Below are 27,509 nucleotides of genomic sequence, written 5' to 3'. Positions count from 1 at the left end.
CCCTAAGTGAGCAGCCACCCTCTCCTCCTAAGAAGGAAATGTTACTTTTTTTTTTTTTTTTTTTTTTTTTTTTGCCAGATGTCAACTACAAATTTGAGCAAACAAGTTATTTAAACTGAACATCCTGAAAATGGGCAAAGAAAGATATTACCCTTTCATTGGTTAAGTCTTTATTTAGGCCGGGCGGTGGTGGTGCACGCCTTTAATCCCAGCACTCAGGAGGCAGAGGCAGGTGCATCTCTGTGAGTTCGAGGCTAGCCTGGTCTACAGAGTGAGTTCCAGGACATCCAGGACTGTTACACAGAGAAAACCTGTCTTGAAAAAAAGAAAACAACCCCCTTCCCCCTCATAAAAAACCCAAAAAACAAAACTAAAGAGTATTAGTCTTCCCCTATTTACACTATTTATAACATAATTAACAATATGAGGTTGTTTTAGCAATTTTAGTCCTTTAAGAGTGGTGGTAGTGGTGTGTGTGTGTGTGTGTGTGTGTGTGTGTGTGTGCTTTTGTTCAGCTGGTGGAAAAAGGCATGGAAGACAGGTTAAAAAAAAACAACAACAACCAAAAAAACACTCTTTTGCAACTCAGAACTCAGTGTTCAGTATGAGTTCTGATAGACAAGCATGGAATAGGATAGGTAAGACAGCTCAAGGTGATGGTGTGGGTCACCTGCTCCCATGGTGGATCCTGTCGCTAGTGAGTAGTACCCATTGATCGCCTGTATGCATGAGCAGAGCGCACTCCTGTGAGACTGCATGACTGCCCACTCCTCATCTGAATTCTCATTCCTCATCTGCATACCATTCCGGACTTCACCATCGTCTTGGAAGGATCACTCATCAAAGGAATAGGTGTGTATCATAAAGGAACCCAGAACACATTGTTCTATAGCCATCCCTCCTGGAGTCCCGTCTTGCATATGGTGAATGTGTGTTGCTTTACTTACTGTGTGATGGTCCTTATTTGTGCCTTTATTTTAGAAACCATTTTGTATATTTGAAGAAAGAAAGAAAAAAAAAAATAAGCATGGAGCATTACTTGGCTTCGTTGGGAATGGGGACTCCGGGCATCCTTGGTGATTTTGAAGGACATATTAGGCAAGTTTGGTGAAGACCGCAGAAGACACAAAAACGATGGAAGACAGCCAAAGCAACAGCTGGCACATTTCAGTTAAGAAAGAAAACATGCCAACACTTTTGTTGACCCCAAGCGGGAGACCACCATGGGTGCTGGGCCACAGACCACAGGCCCTGTGGGATGAGGCTCTGGGTGGGCTGTGATAGACAAACTGCAGACATACACAGGACAAAGGCAGCAGCCGGCCACAAACATGGTGACTAGGGCAAGGCACACTGCTACAAATGCAGAACAGTCCTGGAAGGCAAGGGCGCTCGTCACAAGCATCTAAGGGTGGAGGAAAAAATACCGGGGTAAACCTTCAACTTACCCCAGCATGCTCAACTCATCTATCTAGACTAAAGTGTTACTTAATCCTTCTTCCTTTTTCCTTGTTTTTTGAGATAGGATCTCTGCAGCCTTGGCTAGCCTCTAACTCAAGGCAATCCTCCTGCCTCAGCTTCCCAAGTTCTATGATTATGGACATGAGCCACCACGCTGGGCTAATAAGGCTATTTCAGCTCCTCAGTGTTAGTCAGAATAGCAATATTCACATAAGTGTTTATTTCAAAAGCAGTAATGAAAAAGCTCCAGGTACTATTTATTTCAGGTAGGTGTTACTTTGCATACCTCACCCCATTCATTAAGCCAAAAAAGCTTCAAGAATTTCAAATTCACCAATTAGCTCAACCTGATGGACAAAGAAGGGGACAGCATGGTTCTCAGTGACATCTCTTGTACAGTACATGTGCTATCGTGTGAAGGCTTTCTCCCCATGTTTCCAAGAGCCTCTAGCTTCTCCAAGGTGGCTGGTTTAACATCCTGGTTCTAAGGGTCGGTGCTCTGTTGCTCGGTAGGTGGAGTCAAGTTTCCAGGTCCCGCTCTTGCAGGCCTCCATCAGCAATTTGTGGGGCTCAGGTGAGCTGAGCCATCTGAAGGTGGGGCAGCGTGCATAAGGAGGAACCCCACTCCAGCATCAACTGCCCTTAGGATTTACTGCCACCGAAGGTCGTTTTGTATAAGGGAGAGAGTCCTTGAAGACATCCTAAGTGGCTTCCTCTGGGAGTTTACCCCAGGAAGAAGCCATCTGGCCACTTGCCTTATATTACATTTCTAAAAGCTGCTCCATTTCCTCCAGGACTATTGTGAAGTCACTAGCTTGGTCCTTGCATAAGGTCTGCTGCTCCAGGAACTGGACCCTTTCCTCTTCTTTCAACTTCAACTTTGCCTTCAAGGCCTGCAAGGGAAGGCACTCCATAGGAAAACCCACAACAAAACCCTGGCCTCTCAGGAAGACGGCACCCGAACCAGAACATGACACGTGTGCTGCACAGAGGAAGACCACCAACACCAGACACCCCACCCTTGGGATTTATCTGTGCTGGTCTGGGGAATGTTTTCACTCCTGTATTTAAACTAGAGCAATGAAAACCTCCATGTCTCCTGCCCCATGGTTTATCTAGGCAATCTAAAGCCGTCCGGACCCAAGAATCTGGTTATTGTTAAGACAGGGTCTCACTATGTAGACCAGACTTCAAACTTAGAGATCCTCCTGCCTCTGTGGTAAAAGGCGTGTGTGTGTGTGTGTGTGTGTGTGTGTGTGTGTGTGTGTGTGTGTGCGTGTGCGTGCGCGTTGGATGCCCATGGAGAGGAGAAAAGGGCATCAGATCCCTAGAGCTGGAGTAACGGAGTGAGGAGCTGCAGGAAACAGAACCTGGGACCTCTGAAAAAGCGGCAAGCACTCTCAACTGCGGAGCCCTGGAATCTGGATGTCTTGCTCAGGTCTCTTGACATAAGCTTTCTAGCATGGATTTCACATAGTCTTAACTTTGAGCAGCCTACCGTGTGGGCCACAGGAGCTGTGGAGAGCCCCCCTCCCCACCATCCCTGGGAACATTTCTGAGTCCTCAGGCACACAAAAAGAAAAAACTGTGGAGGAAAAGCATCCAAAACAGAAACTGATTGAGGCCAGACTCCAGGAATTTAGTTAATAGTGACACACCAGTGTCGGTTTCTCACTGGTGACAAGGTGTGAGGACAGTGTGAGGTGTTATCCTTAGGGGAACTTGATTTCCTGTATTATCTGTGCAACTTTTCTATAAATCTAAAATAGTTTTTAAATAGTTTATTCAAACAAACGAATAGGAGCCAAGCATGGGGGCGGGTGAAACAGCTCAGGGGTAAACATGCTTGCCATCAGGCCTGAGGACCGCGTTTGAGCCCCATGAGCTGTGGCATGTATGGACCACATACATTCAGACATACATACACTCCCACACAACAAATAATATAAAGGCGGGGAACCGAGGTGTCTCAGCAGTTGAGTTCCCCTGTTCTTCCAGACAGCTGCAGTTGTTTTTAGCACCTAGGTCAATCGGCTCACAGTTGTCTATGACTCCAGCTCCAGTCCGGGGACTCTGAAGCCCTCATGTCTTCCACGGGTACAATATGTGACATACATTCACATCGACCCATACATGTAAATAAGTGTTAAAAATCAAAAATAATTTTAAAGAAGAGCCAGACATGGGGGCTCACACTCATAACCCAGCACTTAAGGGCTGAGGGAGGAAGATTGACCTGAGTTCAAGACCAATCTGGGATACACAGCAAGACTCTATCAAAAGAGAAGAAAAGAAAAGAGCCGGGCAGTGGTGGTGCACACCTTTAATCCCAGCATTTGGGAGGCAGAGGCAGGCGGATCTCTGTGAGTTCGAGGCTAGCCTGGTCTACAAAGTGAGTTCAAGGGCAGCCAAGGCTGTTACACAGAGAAACTTTGTTTCAAAACAAACAAACAAAAAAAGGAAGGGCAAATTAGAGAGATGGCTCAACAGTTAAATGTTCTTGCAGAGGACCCGGGTTCAGTTCCCAGGACCCAACGTGGCAGCTCACAACTGCCTGTAACTCCAGGTCCAGGGGATCCGGTGCCCTCTTCGGACCCCCGTGGGCACCTGTTTCTCAAACATACTGACACTTCGGCAAAATGAACTAACTAAAAAGAAAACTAGGAATAACTTTTCCCCACCTACAACTGCGGTATGACAGCATTGCCTTGGGGTGGGTCTGCCTTACCTGTAACTCCTCCATCTGCTTCTTGGCAGTTTCGTTGAAAACCTTCAGTTCATCTTGCAGAGTTTCTAGCAGCAGCTGAGAGGAGAGTAGAATACATAAAGAGTTGAGCCGGGTGTGGTGGTACAAGCCTTAATCCCACAACTGGGAGGCCGAGGCAGAGACAGAGGAAGATAGGTCTCAGTTCAAGGCCAGCCTAGTCTACACAGTGAGTTCCAGGATAGTATGGGCTATGTAGTGAGACCCTATTTCAAAAGTTAGGGGCAAGGGAGAGAGGGAGACAGACAAAGAGAGACAGAGAGTGAACCATCAAATGAATTAGATGGTGGCTACCATCCTTTCCATTCACGACAAGTACTGAGCACTGACTGAACATGCCAGGATCTCCACGGGTCGCCTTTGAGGAACCCAGCCCACCAATGAGCCCGATTCTGAATGGGCGCTGCTCTTACATAGTCTATACCACAGACTCCCTTCTCTAAAATCCCCTATGTCCTATTCAATGTCTCTTCATTTAACCAGGCACTTCCAACAGCCCAGACCCAAGAAGCTTTCTTACTGCAGGTTCCTTCCTTGAGAGATCAAACTTATCCACTACAATGTGCTCTGTGCTGCACGGACCTTAGGAGCCAATCACCTCAGACTCAGGGAAGCCAGAGGTGGCTTTCTCAGATGGCATGTGACAACTGATCGTCCGGGGGAAGAGACAAGTTTGGAAATCTTTATGCCCAAATAAACTACCTTCCTTAGGGAAGGAACCAAAAGGAAATTATGAATTCAAACAGGCTAGACCTAGGCTTTAGAGTTCTCAGCAAGAGAATAGAAGGGACATTTGATGAAGTGTGGAAGGTCTTTATACAAGTTCTCCCTATCAGAGGTTTTGAGTGTACACACATGTGCATGTGTGGTGTGTCTGAAGGGCTGGAGTCAACCTTAAATGTCATGCACACTAGGTAAGCACTCTACCACTGAGCTATGTCCCTAGATTCCTGTTATGTGGGTTTGTGTGTGTGTGTGTGTGTGTGTGGTGTATGTATGTATTCCTGTGGCATATGCACATATACGTGAAGTTCAAGTGTTTGTGGAGGCCAGAGACTGACATCAGATATCTTCTTTGCTTTCCACCTTTACAAATTATTTTTATTATCATTTATTATTATGTGTGTGCATGCCACAGAATGTATGTAGAGGTCATGAGACAACTCTATGGAGTGAGTTCTCTTCATCCACCTTTCCCTTCCGGAGCTCAAACTCAAATGGGCGATGTTTGCACAGCAGGACCTTAGTCCACTGAGCAGCCATCCTAAGTCATCTGAGCACAGCCTTCCGCTGTCCTCAACAGTTCTAAAACATCTATTTATCTAATACGTATGTGAGCACATGTGTGTGTGCACTATGGTATGTGTGGGGGGAATGGACGGCAACTTAGGGGAACTGGTTTTCTTCCTCCATCATGTGGGTTCTGGGGATCTGTCGGGCTCTTGAGGCTCATAGCAAACACCTTTACCTACTGAACCACCCTAACGGCTCTCCACTTTTAAAAAAAGATTTATTTATCTACATGTGGGGAGCGGGGATAATTCATACCACCATGGGGAGGTCAGAGGACAGACTGAAAGAGGCAGGTTCAGGGGCTGAACTTGGGTCATCGGGCTTGACAGTGCACACCTTTCCCTGCTAGCCTATCTCACAGGCCCGGCTCCACTTTGTTTTTTGGGACAGGGTCTCTGTGTAAAGCAGTTGGTGGGCTGGCAGGGCGATGAGACCAGAGCGCCACCTGTTTGCACTCCGCTACCAGCCAGCTTTCCCACGGGTGCTGGGACGCTGTGTGGCAGGCCCTTTCCTGACAGAGCCCTCTCCTCAGCCCCATTCTGTGTTTGAGTATGTCTTGGGTTCAGGGTCCCTCCTATCTACCTGTGAGGATAAAACAACCTTTCAAGTAAAACATGCTGTAAGTACACATTCCATTTCTCCTGTCTACTATCATGGACGACCTAAGCAAGCATCTTAAAATTTGCAGAGCACCAGCCCGACTCCATCTTAAGATTAAAAGCCATCTTGCTACAAGATCAAAGTAAGTTCATTCCTGCTTTGGGTAAAACTTGGTTTGACCAGGTCTTGATTCATTTTCTGGAATCTGACATGTCCACACCCTATACCCTGACCTCCACTGATAAGATGTTCTGCCCAATAATTTTGAAATGTTCAGCCAAGTTCCTAGTAACCAAAATTCTTCTGGGAATCCCCAGCCCTTGAAACCCCCTCGTCTGTTTTTCGGGCTATAACCCATTGTCTTCTATGTTCAGTGCTGTTTTCCCAAACCCTCCTTTAGAGAGACAGCCTTGTCTGACAGAAAAGAAAACCTGCTTAACTGGACCAAGGACTTTGGTGATGTATTTACTCTCCTTTGGTGGGAGCCTGCCCATCCACACCCTTGCCCTCACCATGGAGTCTGTGTGATCTGTGGCAGGTTCCCGCTGTGACGCCAGGGTCTCGTTGCCTAAAATGGATGGATACAACAAAGTCAGCCTCACGTGGGAACCACACCTTAACCAAAGGGGAAAGAGCCCTCCATGGACAGAACACGCATATTTCGGAGGGGTGCTTCTCAAATGCCTGTTCCTGGAAGCTCTCTCCTGACCATGTCACCCCCTCCTGCCCTCAGAGCTGTGTTTTCCCCAGAGCTGTCTCTCCAGAGGTGCAAATGGCCACAGTCTACTCTGTTCTGCTTCTCTCTGGAGAAACTTTCTCCAGAGGAAATGCATGTGTTACTTTTCATTTTGTTTACAATATACAAAACTACTTTAAAAATCTTTCAGGCCTTAAAAGTCATTATCTTTGGTTAACTGTGGTGGTCTGAATGAGAACGGCCCTCATGGGCTCATATATTTGGATGCTTAGTCACCAGACAGTGGCACTATTTGAGAAAGATTAGGAGGTGTGGCCTTGTTGGAAGAAGTGTGTCACTGGAGTGGGCTTTGAGGTTTCAAAAGCCCATGCCAGGCCCAGTCTCTCTCCTCTCTCTCCCTCTCCCTCTCTCTCTCTCTCTCTCTCTCTCTCTCCCTCTCTCTCTCTGCCTACAGATCACGACGTAGCTCTCAGCTACTGTTCCACTGCCACCATCCTTCCAACCATGATGGGGACTTAGTCTCTGAAACTGTAAGCAAGCCCCAATGAAATACTTCCTTTATAAAAAGACTTGCCTCAGCCACAGTGTCTCATCATAGCAATAGGACAGTGACTAAGACAGTATATGTACGCATACAGTAAAAATAGTGGGCTGGGCGTGGCATTCCCCGCCTTTCAACTCCAGCACCCAGGAGGCTGAGGCAGGAAGATTCAGTGTTCAAAGTCTGCCTGGCTTACCTAGTAAGGCCTTGTCTCAAAGGCTTTGCTTCCCCCTAAAAACCTTTTCTAGTACCAGGGGATTCAATACCTTCTTCTGGACTCTGAGGGCACCAGGTCTGCATGGGGTGTACGTATGTATACATGTAGGCAAAACAATCATATACATAAAATAAAATCTTAAAGAAAGAAAAACATGGCTGGGCGGTGGTGGCGCACACCTTTAATCCCAGCATTTGGGAGGCAGAAGCAGGTGATCTCTGTGAGTTCAAGGCCAGCTTGGGTTACAAATCAAGTTCCAGAACAGCCAGGGCTATTCCGCAGAAAAACATTGTTATGAAAAACAAACAAAAAGAAAGAAAGGAAGGAAGGAAGGAAGGAAGGAGGAAGGAAGGAAGGAAGGAAGGAAGGAAGGAAGGAAAGAAGGAAGGAAAAGAAAGAAAAGAAGAAAAACAAAAAATTCCCCCAAATGTCCTACACCCCCAAACAGCTCCTAAAACTGGGTCCGGGAGTGTCAGGCAGAAATGGACATTTCCTAAGAACATCAGGAAACACTCAAAAATCTTTAGGGCCTGGCTAAGCACCTCCTTACCCCACAGGGCAAAGACCCCATGCTGCCAAAGTCGCCCCGGGAAGGGCACCCGTAGTGTGTGCCGCCTCTCACCTGGGTTGAGGCCTTTGCTTTCTAGAATTGCTAAGCAGTTATCCTGAAACTTCTCCAGGAGCTCCACCTTCTGGGTCAGGTCCTTCAGCTCTCCCTACGGAGCGGCAACAGACAAATCAGAGCCGGCCTGAGTGGGAGGACTTCCTCGCTTGCACTCTGGGTGAGCCACAGCAGGAGCCGGCTTTGTTCCCACCTAGCAGGAGTCCACCTGGTCGTCCAGGGGCCGCTGATGAGTCAGGCCTCGGTGGGCTTCTTACCTGAGTCTCCATCAACTTCTGGTGCAGCTGCTTGTTGACGGTCTCCAGGAGTTGGTTCTTATCCTTCCATTCCTCCTCCGGTTTCAGCTTATTCAACGGTTTGTAGCTAAGATAAAAGTTGTAATATGATGGGGTGGAGGGTTTAGGAGTACCTGCTACTGAGTTATTCAAATGGGTTCCCGTCCTGGCTTCCTGACAGTGGCCTGTAACCTGAAGTTCTGTTTCCTCATGTCTAGAATTAAGACAATACCTCCCTTTCATAACATTACTGTAAGACTGAGAATCCATGGACGATGCTTAACATCTGCTGGCCCGTGGCAAACGTAATCAACAGCTGTCATCCTTAATATTAAATCTTCACTTTGAAGGTCCTGAGTTTTCAAAAAACGTGTGTGTGTGTGTGTGTGTGTGTGTGTGTGTGTGTGTGTGTGTCTGATTTTTAAATAGTGTTTCCCCTATGTCTTATTCAAGGTTTCTATTGCTGTGATGAAACACCATGACCAAAAGCAGTTTGGGGAGGAGAGGGTTTTTTGGGCTTATACTTCCACATCCATAGTTCATCAATGAAGGAAGTCAGGACAGGAACTCAAACAGGGCAGGATCCTGGAGGCAGGAGCCGACGCCGAGGCCATGGAGGGGTGTTGCTTACATGGCTTGCTCTGCCTGCTTCCTTATAGAACCCAGGACCTCCACCAGACCAGGGACAGTCCTGCTCACAGTGGGCTGGGCCCTCCTCCATTGATCACTAGTTAAGAAAATGCCCTACAGGTTTGTCTGCAGCCCGATCTTACAGAGGCATTTTTTCAGTTGAGGCTCCCTCCTCCAGGACTACCTTGAGTTGGTGATGTAAAACTAGCCAGCACACCCCATAACCTGGTTGGCCAGGAATGTAGCCCAGGATGGCTTCGAACTTGTGGCAACCCTGCCTCAGTTTTCTAAGTACTTCTATTATACATCTAGCAAGAAGCTGTTTTTCGGGGAGGGGTGCTGCAGGATATTTGACCACACTGTGAACCCTGAGACTTTGTTATTTACTGGAAAAACCTCTTTCTAGTTGTGGTATGGCTCAGCCTAGCACACACCTTTAATCCAAGAGCTTTCTGCTTAGATACTGTAAACAGGACTAAATCAAGTCAACCATAGGTCAAGAGCAAGCAACCAGCTGACAGGAAGTGAACATAGGATTATTAGGAAAAAAACAGAGTAAGAGGGAGTCAGGAGGATGGATAGAAAGATGCACAGGAAGTAGAAGGGGAGGACATTGAGTTTAAGTTTTTGTTTGAGATGGAGTTGGAGAAGAGGGATCTTTTTGGGAAGGCAGAGGAAGAGGAAGGTCAGCCGGGTGTTTGTTTTCTCTGCCTCTCTGAGCTAGCAGGCTTTCACTCCAGCATCTGGCCCCCAAGTCTTTATTGGTAAAATCGAACAATTGAGATTTTAATAAAAACAACAGAGGCGGACTGTAGAGATGGTTCAGTGGTTAAGATGGTTCTTCCAGAAGACTCAAGTTCAATTTCTAGCACCCACATCAGGTAGTTCACGACTGCCTATGATTCCAGCTCCAGAGGGGATCTGACACTCTCCAGACAACCGCATTTGCATGCAAATATATATATATGTATATTTAAAAAGTTAGAAAAAGTAATTTTTTTTTCCCCCGGAGCTGAGGACCAAACCCAGGGCCTTGTGCTTGCTAGGCAAGGGCTCTACCACTGAGCTAAACTCCAACCCCAAAAGTAATTTTTTAAAAAGAAACTTTTGGGTTTCCTGTCAAGACCACTGATCAAGACGATGATCCTTGCCCTAATGCTGGTTCTTACACCTCGCTGTGTCTTACCCCCCAAATTCCACTTGGGCATATGGCATGGCACCCAGCCTTAAAAACATCCAGCAAGCCAAGCCCAATGTGCCTGTTCTCTGCATCCACACCCGTGTCTCCGCCCTCGCAGCCCACCCCAGCCTCACCTCTTCTTCATGTTCTTCCTGCTGGCAGTCTCTGCAGCTCTCACCTGCCTAGGAAGTGGAATCAAAGCTGATCAGAACCACAGTGCTGGGTGCTAGCAATCAGGTGCAACGGGGGGATTGGCTTCACTGCTGTTTTGAAACAGGGTTAGGACTCCCAATCCTCCTGTCTCCGCCTCTCCAGTTCTGGGATTACAGGTGTATGCTACCATACCCGGCTTACGAGATTTGAGTTTGGAAGGAAAGAACCCGAGTACATCCAAGCACCCAGGCTGAGGGCCCGAGGGCCCATTCACACTGTGGCATTTAGGATCCGTGCACAGCCAGGTGCTGCAGCTGGTGCAGTGAGAGCAGTGTGGCAGAGGGAAGTCTGGCTTTCTCAGAATCCTTACTGCGTCTCTTCGGAAAGATCAACGGAGGATCCTCACCAACAGTCCAGGAGCCCCATTTTGTTTGTATGAGGCAAACACTCCCATATTGTATTTTTTTTTCTTTTAGATTTCTTTTTTTTTGAGGGAGTGTTTTGAGACAGAGTCTCATTATGTCGCTCTGGCTGTCCTGGAACTCACTATGTAGACCAGGCTGGTCTCAAACTCATAGAGATCTGACTGCCTTTGCCTTCCAAGGGCTGGGATTATGGTGTATACCATTACACCTGGCTTTAGTTTTTTAATTTATTTTTATTTACTTATTTTTTGTGTACAGGTATACATGTGCATCAAATATGTGCCTGGTATCAACGGAAGTCAGAAGAGGATGCTGGATCCCCTAGAACTGGGTTAGGGGTGGTTGTGAGCCACCATGTGGGTGCTGGGAACCAAACCAGGGTCCTCTACACGAGCAATGAGTGCTGAGCCATCTCCTCTGGCTCCGTTCTTAAACTTCAGGTGCTCAGCAATTTCTAGGAAGATTAATCTCCCCCGTCCCTCCTCCTCTCTGCTGGAGAGTCAACCCAGGCCCTTGAACATACAAGGCAAGCACTCTGGCACTGAGCTCCACCCACTAGCTCTAGCAAGATGTTCTGTCCAGATGCCAACGATCTGCTCTTACCCATTCTCTCGTCTTGCTTTGGTGGCCTTTGTAACATCAGGATCTGAACCTCCTGGATGAAGATGTCTAAACACATCAGCTTCCTTGGACTTAACAGGTAGCTTAGAAGCAGCTCGAGTTTGTGCATCTGAAAGGGAAGACAAGAGTGAACCACAGCATCAGGCCTCAGCAGCGGCCTCCCTATGCCACACAGAGCCTCCTTACCAGTATCATAAGCCCTTATTTTCATACTGTCCAGGTTCAGTATAGGAACAGAAGTTGTTTCCCAAAAAAACAAACAAACAAACAAACAAACAAAACAAAACACTACACTAACTGGCTTTAGAAACTAAGATTCTTTTCTATTTTTTGATGATACAGTTCTTACTCTCTATCTCTGAGTGGCCTTGAACTCGACATGTAGAGACTGTTCCTGACTTACAGTGATACTCGTGACTCTGCCTCCAAATGCTAGCATTGCAGGTGTGCACCAGCACACAGCTTCAAAATTCATTACAAGTGATTGCTCAGTGTACCCGACGACACATCACACTGACAGGCTAGAGGACCGTGAACCCCGAGGTCTATACAAGCAAAGAGCTGGAGGCAAGGCCGAGCTAGCGGGAGAACCCGGCTGGAACTGACCATCTCGAGGCTCCCACACCCACGCTCCCCAGACAACATCTAGCTGCTTTCTCTTAAGTGTTGCTTACTTTCACCCAAATGTCTTCCCAACAACATGGAGACATCTTTATGTCCTGGTGCCTAGTAAAGATCTGGCATAAGACCACAGTTCAAGAACCAACAACTGGAATAGATGAACAGATCAGCTATACAGCTTAAGTGCCCTGTTCCTGTGAACGATATCCTCTCCTCTTCCCTATGCCAGGCTCTTGCCCTTCTGCCATGCTTTTACTTTGTTGGGCCCTTAGTAAAGTTAAGAGGTTCCTATTTGATGTTCCTGCTGATCTCCTTACTGGGCCAGGCTGGGGACTCATCCATCCCCACCATACACGTCATTTAGCACACAGGTCACACTAGCATTTACATGCCACAGCACCTGTCATGCCCAGCCCCAAGCTTTTCTATTTCTTTCCAGCTCAGGGTTTTCTAGATGATACTAACGACTCTGTTCACTGTAAAATGGCTCCTTTAAGCTGGATCTAGGTTAAAAGCCACACTAATTAAATAATTAAGTTGAAGAAATGAGGTATAAAGTGCTGGATCATATTGTATTTAATAAAAATTTTATTCAAATAACTTGCTGCACAATAATTTGAAGTAAATATATAATTCCTCAGGCTAACACATTTTGTTTATAGGTACAATTTACAGGGCACCAGAACTCTAGTTTCAATATTCATAACACTATGCAAATATTAAACAGGTTCTTCGGAGGTCCCTTTCAGAAAAGAAGTTACTTTGTGCCACTATCTCGTCTTATCTCAAGCAGTAGTAAGTTAAACACAATAATATATCTAGTCCATGTAAAAGAGTTCACAGGAAATTGAAAAAAAATTCATGAATTGTAATCAGCTCCAACAACCTGTTTCTGCTGAGCCCTGAGGACTGCACTGTAGGAAAAAAAGTCAGTAGAATTTACCAAAGGTTGTCTCCTAGAAAGGAGGCACCAAGGACAATTAGACGGCCGATGTAAAGAAGAACATTTGTCAAACTTGTTTATTCAAACTCCTCTCCCAAAGGTCTTGCTGTATGGCCCTCACCTGCTGGGAGGGTAAGTGTGCACCAAACCCAGTTTCAATTTCTAGCTTTCTATTTCTCCTCTGTAGGTGAAGACGGCCTGAAATCCTTAGAACTGTTGCAGTACATGTGATCGTGAAGCTGGGACAGCTCTTACAGGTGGAGAGATGAGAACTTGGGGTTTGGCTAGGAAGGCTGGTCACTGCCAGCTACCCAAGGACACTGTGAGAGAGGGGGGCAAGGCCGCAGAGGTCTGTGAGTCCTGGCTCTGAGCAGTGTGCCTCTGCTGATAAGGAGGTTTTGAGGAAAACAGGGCAGAGAGAATCACCCTTTAAACCTGGCAGAAAAGCCTACTTTACTTCAGAGACCAATCCTGCCTGCCACTGCGCTTCAACCAGCTGCACGGAATTATCTGGAAAGAGATGGTAAAGGCTGCTCTGAAATCCCTCACAACAGCTGCGGGGTGCCAGGGCCATCTTCTACGCTATGATCTTTACATTAGGCAGCACAACCACTACAGACCCCACCAGACGACTTTCAACCACAAGAAAATCAACACAGACCAAGACGGAACGCAACTACAAATTGTGATCAGTCATGCCTGCCTCCTTTCAAGGCTGTCAGGAACTCTGGCTAGGACGGGTTCTCTCTCGCTCTACTCAACACATAGCGACAGCGTGCTCAGGAGAGCCACTGTGCACCTGTGAATGTGAACAAGGGATCCTGGTGCTTTTTCCCACTCTCCTACTCCTCAAATGAGTCTCTTCTCTGACAGCAAACCCACACCTGCAAGACAACCAACCCTAACCTGCAAATAAAAAGGATAATTGCTTAAAAAGCAGTTTCTAGGGCTGAAGAGATGGCTCAGCAGTTAAAAGGGAGAACTACTCTTCCAAGAGGGCTGGAGTTTGATTCCATGACCCATATCAGGTGGCTCACAACTTGTCTTTAACTCCAGCTCCGGGGAATCAAGACCCTGACCTCCCTTGGGCACCTTATATGCACATGCACACGCGCGCGCGCGCGCGCACACACACACACACACACACACACACACACACACTTTAAAAAACAATGTCTTTAAAACAGAGTTCTAGAGAGGCAGGGGCAGTGAGCCTGCAATCTGAGCATGCAGGACTTGCAGTAGGAAGATCGCGGCAAGTTAACGTTAGCAGGGCTCCATAGTGAAAACCTAGCTTTAAAAAGGGAGAGATGGCTCAGAACTTAGGAGCGCTTAACTATTCTTCCAGAGGTCCTGAGTTCAATTCCCAGCACCCATATGGTGGCTCACAACCATCTATAATGAGATCTGGTGCCCTCTGCTGGCCTGCAGGCATACATGCAGGCAGAACACTGTATACATAGTAAACAAATAAGTTTTAAAAAAATAATAATAATTTAAAATAATATAGCCGGGCGGTGGTGCACACCTTTAATCCCAGCACTCAGGAGGCAGAGCCAGGCGGATCTCTATGAGTTCGAGGCCAGCCTGGGCTACCAAGTGAGTTCCAGAAAAGGCGCAAAGCTACACAGAGAAACCCTGTCTCGGGGGGAAAAAAAAAAAAAAAGGAATAAAAAGAAAAGTGGGCCGGGCGGTGGTGGCGCACGCCTTTAATCCCAGCACTTGGGAGGCAGAGGCAGGCGGATCTCTGTGAGTTTGAGGCCAGCCTGGTCTCCAAAGTGAGTTCCAGGAAAGGCGCAAAGCTACACAGAGAAACCCTGTCTCGAAAAAAACAAAACAAAACAAAAACAACAACAACAACAACAAAAGAAAAGTGAGGCCAGGCACTGGGCATGGTGGCACATACCTTTAATTCCAGCACCCGGAGGCAGAGGCGGTGTCTCCGTGAGTTCGAGGCCAGCCTACATAACGACTTCCCCCACCATCACTACATCATACAAAAAAGCTATTCCTAAACCACAACCAACAATTTGGATCGAACAGGAAAACGCAGAAGGGGGTGGGGTCAGGGATAGGAACAGGAACTCTTTCTCAAATTTGTTCGTCATAAGCGTATACAGCCTGGTTTGGGGTGAGGCACAGGCAGGCGTCAGAGCTAACCGAACGCCGCCCGAACATACACAGATTTCGATCCTCTACTCCTAGCATAGGACACGGAGCCGGGGCCGGTGGCGGTGTGAATACTCACCTGCCGGCAGGCCGCCGATCTGCATCGAGTGGGGCTGCGCGTCGCACACCGTCTTAGCACTGGCCATCGTGACCGGGTGGCTCGGCTGGACCCTTGAAGATGCAATGGATTATTAGCCGCGCCGGGGCCCCGCCACGCCAGCCAGCCCGTCCGCCCGCACGCAACCCAGCCCCGGGTCTGTATAGCCGAACCCCGGCGCCAGCTCCTCCTGCTCGCAGTCCTCTTCGTTTCCTTTCAAAAGATGCTCCGCATCAACCGCCCAGCCCCCGGCAGAGCCTGCCGCCACGCTTTCAAAAGGAAACATCCGGGGGCTGGGCGGGAGGGGGCGTGGCTCCGAGTCTGTAGGCCGCCCTGTTGTACGGAAGACTGTCTCCTGCACCACGGCCTCGGGAGCCGCCATGCTGTACGGAAGGTTCCAGACGCGCTGCCCGAACCCGCGGGTCACCACGCGGCCAGGGACGCACTCAGCCGGCTTGAATGGGGCTAGGGAGCCACTGTGTCACATTCCTGGCTGAAGGCGGAAACGTGAACTCTCTTAGCGTCCAAGTCACAATCCTCTTTATTTGTTTTTGATTGTTAAGGATCCTGCCAGGAGTACAGGTGACCTGAATAAAAACTACGGGATAGTGGGTGAAGAATGACGGAACCTACTTGAAGGACACCAGTGGGCTGAAATACATAACAAACCCACATCCAGATTTAATTAGAAATTAAAGTTACTCATACAAAACAAAGCGGAGTTCTCAGTCATTTTATTAAAAACATGGAGCAGCAGCCATGTATACTAAGAGGGTAGATGGGTTGGGGAGCAAATATCAGGACTAACTTTAGTTCCAACGTCTTGGAGTTTACAGTCTAGGAAAGACACTAAACAGATAATTGCAAAAACATATTTACCATCCATGGTAAGACAATGAAGGAAAACCACAAAATGCTATGAGAGAGAACAGCCAGGAATTGTTTAAAATTGGGGAAAACAGTTTAAATTGGGAAGATTGAGGCCCTGGTGGTTCACAGCTGTAATTACAGCACTCAGGAGGCTGCTGCTGGGGAACTGTTCTGTTTTCAAGGTCAGCCTGGGCTACATGGTGAATTCCAGGCCAGTCGGAGCTACAGCACAGTAAAATCTTGTCTAAATAAAGATTTAGTGTAGGTGGACTTTTCTGTTCCTACAGCCACTCCCCACAGAGACTTAACATTAATTATAAATGCTTGGCTGTTAGCTTAGGCTTGCTTTTTTAACTAGCTCTTATAACTTAAATCAACCCATTTCTATTCATCTATTTGCTGCCTGAGGATCGTTTCGAGACTCTGACCTTCTTCCCAGCATCATCCTAGTCTGGATCTCCTGCCCAATCAGCTCTTTATTAACCAATGAGAGTAATACATATTTACAGTGTACAAAGATTGCTCCACAGCAATTTAGGTGTGTTTGATTTGGGAAAGGCGAGAGTTAGTTAATCTCATGAACACTGAGAAGGGCAAAGCTCTAAGGTAGAAATGAGTTTTTCTCTTAATGGAACTGAGAGATAGGAGAAATGTACAGATAAAACTGGGGGATAAGAATTAAAGTGGGCCGGGAGGTGGTGGTGCACTCTGAAGATGTGTCTTTACGAAGGTGCCTTCTGATTGGTTTAATAAAGAGCTAAACGGCCGATAGCTGGGCAGGAAGTATAGATGAGACTTCCAGGCTCAGAGAGGACTCTGGGAAGAAGAAAGGCAGACTGAGTTGGACACACAGAATGGGAGAGAGGTAAAAGCCACATGGTAGAATGTAGATGAATAAAAATATGGGTTAATTTGAGTTATCAGAGCTAGTTAGGAACAAGCCTATGCTATAGGCCAAGCTTCCATAATTAATAATAACTCTCTGTGTCATTATTTGGGATTGGTGGTGGAAAAGAAAGTGTCTACACCACACAACAGTGCTGCTGAGGGGTTTCTTTTGCTTTTGAGGTCTGGCTTCATATAGCCCAGGCTGGACTTGAACACCTGATCCTCTGTTGTATGATATTTTGTTTGTGTTCTGACAAATAAAGCTTGCCTGGACATCAGAGGGCAGAGCTAGCCCCTAGATAACCATAGAAGCCAGGTCAGGGTGGCTCACACCTTTAATCCCAGCACTTGGGAGGAGAAAGCAGGAAGTTCAGGAGTTTAAGGCCACCCTGGGCTACACGAGATTGAACCAGTCTAAAAGAGAAACAAAGCCAGTCGGTGGTGGCACATGCCTTTAATCCCAGCACTCGGGACAGGAATAGAAGGTGGGTAGGGACAGGATTGCCCCCATTTAGTCTGAGGATTTGTAGAGACAGGATCCCCCCATTTGGTCTGAGATTTCAGAGAGGTAAGAAGTCACCCTCGCCGGGCGGTGGTGGCGCACACCTTTAATCCCAGCACTCGGGAGGCAGAGCCAGGCGGATCTCTGTGAGTTCGAGGCCGGCCTGGGCTACCAAGTGAGTTCCAGGAAAGGCGCAAAGCTACACAGAGAAACCCTGTCTCGAAAAACCACAAAAAAAAAAAAAAAAAAAAAAAAAAAAGAAGTCACCCTAGATATCTGACTCTGGGTTTTTATTGTTAAGACTACACTCCTCCTGCCTCTACTGCCCAAGTACTGGTATTACAAACATGTGTCACCATGCCTGGCCCAAAATAAATTTAAAAAATGATAAACTACAGAGTGTGGTGACTCATGTCCATAATTATAGCACTTGAGAGGTGAAGGCCAGAGGGTTACTTCATGTTCAAGGTCAGTGTTGGCAGCATAATGAATTCTAGGCCAGTGTCTTAGGATTTTTTTTTAAAACTTATTTATTATTCTTTTATATACATTAGTGTTTTGCCTGTATGTATGTCTGTGTGAGGGTGTCAGATCTTGGAGTTACAGACAGTTGTTAGCTGCCATGTGGGTGCTGGGAATTGAACTCAGGACTTCTGGAAGAGCAGTCAATGCTCTTAACTGCTGAGCCATCTCTCCAACCCATGTCTTAGGATTTCTACTGCTGTGATGAAATACCATGACCAAAGGCAACTGGGGGGTAAAATGATTTATTTCAGCCACACTTCCATATCACAGTTCATCATTGAAGGTGGTCTGTTGTGGAATATTTGTACACTGTGTGAAGATGTATTGCTGTGATTGGTGTAATAAAAAGCTGAACAGCCATTGGCTAGGCAGGAGGTATAGGCGGGATTTCCTGGGAGAGAAAGGAAGAGAAGGGGGGATCTAGGCACGCAGGAGATGCCAGGAGACACAGAGAAGAAACAGGAGGTACAAGATGTGAGAGAAGTAACACCACAGCAGTCAGAGCAGGAGCTCAAGGTAGGGTAGGAACCTAGATACAGAGGCCATGGAGGAGTGCTGCATACTGGTGTGCACCTCTAGGCTTGCTCAGCTGTAGATGGATTTTCCTTTGGGCTGCCAACTCAAAAAACAACACGGAGACTTCTTATTAATTATGGAAGCTCAGCCTATAGCTTAGGCTTGTCCCACTAGCTCTTACAACCTAAATTAATCCATTAATATTAATCTACATTTTGTCTTATGGCGTTTTACCCACACCTCAATTCATCTCTCCTTCTTTTCTCTGCCTGGAAGTCCTACCTAACCTCTTCCTGCCTAGCTATTGGTCATTCAGCTCTTTATTAAACCAATCAGAAGGCGCCTTGGCAAAGACACATCTTCACAGTGTACAAAAAGATTATTCCACAGCACTCAGCCTGCTTTCTTACAATACCCAGGACCACCAGTCCATAAGTGACCCCACCCACAATGGGCTGGGCACCCCCCCATCCATCACTAATTAGGAAAATGCTCTACAGACTTGCCTACAGCCTGATGTTATGGAGGCAGTTTCTCAGTTGAGGTTCCCTCCTCTCAGGTGACTCTAGCTTGTGTCAAACTGACATAAAACTAGACTGCACAGCTAGACAGGATGAGTCCTTGTCTTGAAAAATAATTTTAAAGACCAGTGAGACGGCTCAGCGAGTAAAGACACCTGTCTGCAAGCCTGACAACTTGAATTCAACGCCCTGGACCCACATTGCGGAGAATAACTGCCATGCCCTCTTCCCCCACACAAGTGCTGTGGCGCATGAGTGAACCCCCAAACCATAAATAAACAAATGTTAAACATTATTCTTTTTTTTTTTTTTTTAAGATTGATTTATTTATTATGTATACAGCATGTATGACTGCAGGCCAGAAGAGGGCACCAGATCTCATTACAGGTGGTTGTGAGCCACCATGTGGTTGCTGGGAATTGAACTCAGGACCTCTGGAAGAGCAGCCAGTGCTCTTAACCTCTGAGCCATCTCTCCAGCCCTAAACATTATTCTTAAAAGGACCCTCTGGCTTCTTTTTAGTTGATGGCTCATTTTTTTGTTTGATTAAGACAAGGTCTCTCACTGCTATGCAGCACTGGCTGGTTTGGAACTTACCATCTAGACCAGGATGGCCTTAAACTTAGAGAGATCCACCTGCCTCTGCCTCCTAACAGCTAGAACTAAAGGTATGTGCCATCATTTCTGGCTCTTGTCTTTGGGTTTTTGTTATTATTTATTTGGTTTGGGTTTTGCCCACAATTTTAGATAATTGTAAGGGACATAATTTCAGTGTAGTACAGATTTTGTATGGTTCTATGCATTCACATATTTTTCTTGGTGTTCTGTCTGTATACTTTGTTATTGTGTCCTCATGGGTGGGGGCTAGAATCCAGAACTTTGATTATGCCAGGCAAGTGTTCTACCTTTAAACTACATCCTCAGCCCCTATTGCCATTTGTACAGATACACACGCACACGCACACACACACACACACACACACACACTGCAATTTCTAAACTGTTGATTTCATCCACTGATTTTTTTCCAATCTCAAACATCTTAGTTTTCACAGCCACCAGTTCAAGGTGGATATTTTTATACACTCCAAATCTCTGCTTACAACATATGGAAGAGAGCTGTAATAACCACTTGTCTTGGTCTAATTATCACTTACATGTCAATTTGGGCTTCATTTCTATTGATTTTTCCCTCGGGATGGGTCATTTTTGTCTTGTTGGTAATTGTTTTTCTAGAGACTCCAGACATTGTGAATTTTGTGTTTTGTGGGGCTGGTTATTTTTGGATTTATATAAATATTCTTGAGCTTTTCTGGGATGCATTTAGTTGCTTAATGAGAGTTTTCTCTCTCCTAGTCTGTTTTAAGATTTGATAGCATAGAATTGAGGGTATAGCTCAGTGGTAGAGTGTGTGCTTAGAATGTGTGAGGTTGAGGGCTGGAGAGACGGCTCCGCTGTTAATAGAGCATTTGACTCTTCTAGAAGACCCAAGCTCCTAGCACCAATATGGGGAGGCTTACAGCTGCCTGTAACCCCAGCTCCAAGAGATCTGATATGCTCCCCTGGACCAGGGGTCCTCACATAGATGTGCACATATTTACATACAAACACATATAGACACACAGACAGACAGACATAGAATTTAAAAGATAATAAAATAAATAAAACAACATCAGCAAAAAAGAATGTATAAAGTCTTGTATTCAGCCCCCAAACACCAAAACAGAGAGGAAGGGCTGCGTGAGGTGGGGAGGCCTTTAATCCCAGCACTGGGAAGGCTGGGGCAGGTGGGTCTCTTATGAATTTGAGGCCAGCCTGTTCTACATAGCAACTTCCAGGCCAGTCAAGGCTACATAGTGAGACTCTCGGGTGAATAGAGAGAGAGATGTAAGAGTTAGGTGGAACTGAGCCGTGTGTAAGCCAGGCCTAAGGACCCTTCCCCACAGCCGAGGGAGTTTTCCATCTGGCTGGTGGGAACAGACACCGCTCAGGTCTTATGTGAGTAGTAGCATCTTCATTATTTTTGGTGGATTTTTCCTTGGATTTGAATAGTTTCCTCCGTCTTAGATGAGGGTCTGTGGCTGGCTGAACACTCCAGAAGCTGGAGGATGATGTTTTTTGAGGCCCCAGAATTCTCTCTTTGTACACTCCAGTATTGTGTTCTGAGCACTACCCACTTGGCTCCCCAAACTCTGAACTGGCACCCAAGGCTCCACAGTCCTTGCGGCTTTGTCCCAGCTCCCCCTCCCTGTTGCACCCCTGGAATCTCAGCAGTAAACTGGGGTGCTCCTGGGCCTGGCCTTCCTTGTTTCTTATCTGTCAGGGATCACTGGTCTTTGTGGTCTGATGTCCAGGGTTGTGAATTCCACCATTTCCTGGCTTTTGCTTTTTTTGTTGAAAAGGAAAGTTTGTTAAATCTTATTTGTTTGTTTGTGTTTGTTTATTTTTGAGACAGGGTTTCATTATGTAACCCTGGCTAGCCTGAACTGCTCTGCAGACCAGGCTGACCTTGAATGCATGAAGAGCCACCTGCTAATCTGCCTGCCTCTGCCTCCCTAGTTCTGGGACTAAGGGTATGACCCACCACGTCTGGCTTGGTTTTATTTTATTTTTAAATATTTTTTTTTCTGTGTATGAGTGTTTGCATGTATGTTTGTGCATCATGTGCATGCCTGGCACCTACAGAGGTCAGAAGAAGGCACTGGATTCCCTGGAACTGTAGTTACAGATATATAGGCAGACTGCCAGTTCCCAAATAACCAATACGGAGACTCAATGTTAATTATAAATGCTTGGCTAATAACTCAGGCTTGTCACTAACCCAACTCTTAGATTTTAAATTAAGCCATATTTCTTTCTTTCTTTCTTTCTTTCTTTTTTTTTTTTTTTTTTTTTTTTTTGGTTTTTCGAGACAGGGTTTCTCTGTGTAGCTTTGCGTCTTTTCCTGGAACTCACTTGGTAGTCCAGGCTGGCCTCGAACTCACAGAGATCCGCCTGCCTCTGCCTCCCGAGTGCTGGGATTAAAGGCGTGCGCCACCACCGCCTGGCTAAGCCATATTTCTTATCTACCCTCTGCCATGTGGCAGTACCTTCTTTCAACATGGCATGTTCATCTTGCCTTCCTCTGCCTCTGCCTGTCGACTCTTCTCACTGTGTCCTTCTTCTTCCCAGCATTCTCTCTGCCCTGAAAATTCTGCCTAGCCATCGGCCAGTCAGCTTTTTATTAACAATGAGGGCAACACATATTTACAGTGTACAAATATTGTTCCACAGTACAGATGGCTATGAGCTGCCATGCTGGGAACTAACTTGGGTTAGTTTGGAAGAGCAGCAAGCAGCTCTTAACCACTGAACCATCTCTCTAGACCCACTGATTTTTTTTTTTTTATAGCACTGGGAACCAAACTCAGAGCCCTGCACATGCTAGATGTATCAGAACTTTAAATATGTTCTTGCTTAAATTATGGAGCAGACTGAGATGATTCTATTTGGAGAATAAATGATCACCATATGCTTTCTTTACAAGCCACCATCCCCCACCCCCGTTGCTGAGGATAGAACCTGAGGCCTCACATACACATCAGGCAGATGCTCTATTACTAACCTACATCCCTTGTTGTTTTGAGACAAAGTCTTGCTAGATAGCCCAGCCTGGTATTAAACTTACGGTCCTCATGTCTGAGATGGCAGGCATGTACTACCATGCCTGACCCAATTCTCCTTTTCTAATCTATTAGCCAAATGAAACTAATTTTCCATAAGAAAGATTTTATTTTCCTATTCAGATAATTGTGGCTAATACATACCCTCTAACCTTACTTCTAAAGATTTGTTTTTATTATTTTTAATTATGTGGCTGTATGGGTATTTAGTATGGGAGTGCAGGTGCCTGCTGAGGCCAGAGATGTTGGATTCCCCTGGAATTACAGGTTATCGTCAGTGCTCAATTTCCCAGAACTCGAGTCCTCTGGAAGAGTAGTGTGACACTCTTAACTGGTAAAGACATCTCTCCAGCCTGGATTATTTTGAAGGTGTGCTGAGGGTTTGAACCTAGGGCGACACACATGCTAGGCAGGCACTTTTCCACTGAGCTATCCCTGAGGCCATCATCAAGTCAAACGCTTTTTGACAAAGGTCTCACTATATTGGCCAAGCTAGTCCTGAACCTGGGGCAATCTTCCTGCCTCTGCCTCCTAGTGTTGGAGCTACAGATGCTCTCTACCATCCCCAGCAAAACGGAATTCTTTTTTTCCCAAGGAGGACATTATGTAGGGGCAGGCACACTTGCTTCACGGTGTTCGTGTGGAGGTTAGAGGACAGTTTTGTGGAGGCTGTTCTCTCCTTCCACCTGTATGTGGGTTCTGGGGACGGAACTCAGGTCGTCAGTCTTGTGTGGCAATCTGTCACCTGCTGAGCCATCTCACCCACCCCAAACTGAAGTGGTTTTCTTGTTGCTGTTGTTTTCTGAAAAACAAAAACAAAAACAAAACTCTCCAGCCCCACTTGTGTGTGTTTGTGTGGGGGTACGTGCACATGAGAGTTGGTGTCCCTGGAGGTGTCAGGTATTTCTGGAGCTCACTGGAACTGGAGTTACAGGAAGTTGTCAGCTTCCTGATGTGGGAGCATGGAGAACTGATCCTCTGCAAGAGTCTAGACCAGGCTGGCCTCGAACTCATAGAGATCCGCCTGCCTCTGCCTCCCCAGTGCTGGGATTAAAGGCGTGGACCACCACCACCACCAGGCTCATCCCTTGTACTTGTTTGTTTGTTTTGGGACAGGGTTTCTCTGTGTGCAACTCTTTCTGTAGACCAGGCTGGCCTCCAACTCAAACAGGAGGCAGGTAACAGCCACAGGGCTGCCCCTTTGGGAGTTCTCAGGGAAGTTTTTCTACACTTTGTTCTTGCTCCCAGAGCTCATTCGTATGCAGCTCTCCTGTCCAGTCACCTGAGTCAGAGAGACAGGGGAAGTTCTGTAAGAAAGCTGGCTGAGCCAGTCATGAGGAGCAAGCTAGTAAGCTGCACCCCTCCATAGCCGCTGCATCAGCTCCTGCCTCCAGGTTCCTGCCCTGAGTGAGCTTCTGCCCTCACTGCTTTTGATGATGAACTGTTGTTTGGAAGTGTGAGTGAAGTAAACCTTTTCCTCCCCAAGTTGCATTTGGTCCTGGTGTTTCATCACAGCAATAGTAACTCTGACTAGGACAAGAGACAATGCTAAAAATTAATGTCCCGAAAACTCAGTGTCCCCCACCGTCCCAAAAGTCTTCCCATTCCTGAAGAGCACCAGCTCTTGTTTGAAGGGTTGCCATGGAAAGGGCAAGGAGACATTGTTGGCAACATCACTGTTTCCTTCATCATCACAGAAAGGATGGGAGGGATCCAGGACCCGGCAGAGGCAGGAAGTCAGCGATTTGATAGCCTCCTACCTGAGGGTGGGAGGGCAGGTTTTTTTTCCCCTTTCTTTCAAGGATTTATTTTTACTATTTTTAATTATGTGTATTTGTGTGTGTCTGTGTGTAGGTGTATAGCACGTATTCAGGTGCCCTTGGCGGCCAGAGGCCCTGGATTCCCCTGGAGCTGGAATTACAGGCTGTTGTGAGCTGCCCAACACGCCAGGAACCACACTTGGGTCCACTTCAAGAGCAATAGATGCTCTTAACCACCGAACCATCTCTCCAGCCCTCCTTTTTCTCTTTTTTTGACACAGGTTTTCACTAGATAGTTATGTAGTCCTGGCTAACCTTGAACTCTTTTTTTTTTTTTTTTTTGGTTTTCCGAGACAGAGTTTCTCTGTGTAGTTTTGCGCTTTTCCTGGAACTCGCTTTGGAGACCAGGCTGGCCTCGAACTCACAGAGATCCGCCTGCCTCTGCCTCCCAAGTGCTGGGACTAAAGGCGTGCGCCACCACCGCCCGGCGACCTTGAACTCTTGATTCTGGTGTTTCAGGTGTGTGCTGCACCTCCTAATCCCAGGAACTGGGATTATAGGCATGAGCTACCAACCTGTAGGACCTTAGTTTTCCTTATGAAGAATGAGGTTCCTCTGTTCTCTGAAGTAGGGGTGGGAGGAGCAGGTAGAGTGGAGAGCAGCAGATGTTGGAAGAAGGTGGGAAAAATAGTAATCACCTCAGATGATGAAAAACAGTAGTTAGAATAGAACTTCTAGCTAGGCAGGGCTGAGGGTACAGGTGAAGATATGACTTCGAATCTACATTCAAAAATTCCATCAGTCTGCTCCAGTGTGTAATTTGTTTGTTTCGGAGATGTAGCCCAGGCTGACCATCTGTAGCCAAGGATGACATTGATATCCTCTGCTTCTACTTCCCCTGTGCTGGGCAGGCACTCTACCAAATGAGCTTAGGCTCTGTTGTTTTGTTTTAGACATGGTCTTATGTAGCCCAGGCTAGCCCTAAACTTGCTATGTAGCTGAGGCTACTCTTGAATTCCTGTCTGCCTGCTTCTAGTTGCCAAGTGCTGGGATCACTGGCCTGTATCACCTTGCTAAGCACCCAGAGGAATGTTAGTGCATTGTAGTTTTAAGTGCTCTGTGGAAAGAAATTATTTCTTGAACTTTGCAGAGCACACATGGTTACTTTTATTCCTCTTTACATGCCTCAACAGCATGCTCTTAAACCTCACATGTCTGGGGCCATACACTCAACTCAACCGCCCCAAATATCGGATAAGTAAACAGATATACTGAAATGCAAAACTTGTAATGCTTTGGATCCCATTCCAGGGTCCACGTTAGAGGGGTAGGTTGGCTTACCCACGGATGTGGGTTGCCTACTGTTAGTCTTATCTACTCTAGGCATGAAGTTAGACTCATATTTTTTTTCTCTTGTTGTTCACTATTCCAGTGCTGGTGACTAAACCCAGGGCATTTGCATATGCTGGCAAGCTCTCTATCATTCTACCACTGAGCTCTACCCTCAACCCCAAGGTGACTTTTAGATTATCACTGGGTTTTCCAGTCCTCTGGGCCTGTCTCATGGAGAATAGATATGACTAAGGCATCAGCTGCTCTTTCTCACCTGCCTTCCTGCAGAGTTGTGGAGCAGTGACTTACAAGAACAGGACTTAGAAATCCTTAACAAAGATTCTGAAGTGCACCCAAACCCCTGATGTCCACACACGCACCCTCCCCCACACACTCTTAAGACTGAGTGGGGGAGGCCGGGCGGTGGTGGCGCACGCCTTTAATCCCAGCACTCGGGAGGCAGAGCCAGGAGGATCTCTGTGAGTTCGAGGCCAGCCTGGGCTACCAAGTGAGTTCCAGGAAAGGCGCAAAGCTACACAGAGAAACCCTGTCTCGAAAAAGCAAAAAAAAAAAAAAAAAAAAAAGGAAAAAAAAAAAAAAAGACTGAGGAGGGGGGGTGAGCTTTCTGATTCTTTGTGGGGAGGGATTTTTGGAGACAGGCAGTCTGGCTTCAAACCAGCTATAAGAGGATGACCTTGAAGCCAGCAGTGGTGGTACCCACCTTTAATCCCAGCACTCGGGTGTGGTGATATATTGTGTATCAAATAAAGCTTGCCTGAGGATCAGAGGACAGAGCCAGCCACTAGATTAAACATAGAAGCCAGACAGTGGTGGTACACACCTTTAATCTTAGCATTCAGGAGGCAGAGATCCATCTGGATCTCTGTGAGTTCAAAACCACCCTGGACTATATGAGATTGATTCAGTCTAGGAGAGAAACAGAGCCAGGCAGTGGTGGCACACACCTTTAATCCCAGCACTTTGTTACCAGTGTTTGGGAAGCATACACACCATTAATCCCAGCACTAGGAAGAAAGTGATATGGCTGTGTGGAGAAAGGTATATAAGGTGTAAGGAGACAGGAACTAGAAGGCTTTTCAGCTGAGGAAGCTTTTTTGGCTAAGGACTCAGAGTTTTCAGTCAGAGGATTTGTGTGCCTTCCATTCGGCCTGAGGATTCGGTAGTGGTGAGAAGTTTCTCTAGTGACTTGTTCCTTTGTCTCTCTGATACTTTAGCATTTACCTCAATATCTGTCTCTGGGTTTTTTATTATAAGACCATTTAGGATTCAAGCAACATCTAGCACCCAATGTGGGGGATCTCTGTGAGTTCAAGGACAGCCTTGTATACAGAGTAAGTTCCAGCTAGGGCTACACAGAGAAACCCTGTCTCAGGAAAACAACAACAACAACAACCAAACAAAGGAAAAAACCAACATCCCCCACCCCAAGAGGATGACCTTGAACTCTTGATCCTCTTGCTTCTATTTCCCAAGTGCTGGGGTCATGGGCATGCACAACCACACCCAGCTGAGGGTTTGTGAACCTGCTGGTCTCCCATAACAGCAGTGGAAAAGCCAAGGTCAATTGCTGAGGAGATACTATCCTCTCTTCGGAGTTAAGGCA

The 27,509-nt window shown here is 46.6% G+C and overlaps 1 protein-coding gene across 1 annotated transcript; it reads right to left on the bottom strand.

The window, feature by feature from the left end:
* Positions 1-1,646: 1,646 nt before the first annotated feature.
* On the bottom strand, positions 1,647-15,795 carry Knstrn (kinetochore localized astrin (SPAG5) binding protein). Its single transcript, XM_059261144.1, has 9 exons — positions 15,483-15,795; positions 15,292-15,383; positions 11,462-11,588; positions 10,415-10,462; positions 8,453-8,558; positions 8,196-8,289; positions 6,631-6,686; positions 4,190-4,264; positions 1,647-2,354 (listed from the first exon to the last, which is right to left on the bottom strand). Exons 1-9 carry the CDS (start codon positions 15,689-15,691, stop codon positions 2,223-2,225), a joined length of 939 nt encoding a protein of 312 aa, XP_059117127.1. The 5' UTR covers positions 15,692-15,795; the 3' UTR covers positions 1,647-2,222.
* Between the last annotated feature and the right edge of the window lie 11,714 nt (positions 15,796-27,509).

The sequence above is a fragment of the Peromyscus eremicus genome, chromosome 4 (genome assembly GCF_949786415.1).
Source record: "Peromyscus eremicus chromosome 4, PerEre_H2_v1, whole genome shotgun sequence".
Classification (NCBI taxonomy): Eukaryota; Metazoa; Chordata; class Mammalia; order Rodentia; family Cricetidae; genus Peromyscus; species Peromyscus eremicus.
Note: the sequence above shows the minus strand (reverse complement) of the source record. Positions and strands in the feature narration are given on the sequence as shown.

Bases quoted from the DNA above. Each gene is read 5' to 3' on its own strand.
- Knstrn (XM_059261144.1), bottom strand. From the start codon at position 15,691: ATGGCGGCTCCCGAGGCCGTGGTGCAGGAGACAGTCTTCCGTACAACA. The intron at 8,290-8,452 runs GTAAGAAGCCCA...GCCGCTCCGTAG, and splicing joins AGAAGTTGATGGAGACTCAG to GGAGAGCTGAAGGACCTGAC. The intron at 2,355-4,189 runs GTAAGGCAGACC...CTTCCCTTGCAG, and splicing joins AGCAGATGGAGGAGTTACAG to GCCTTGAAGGCAAAGTTGAA.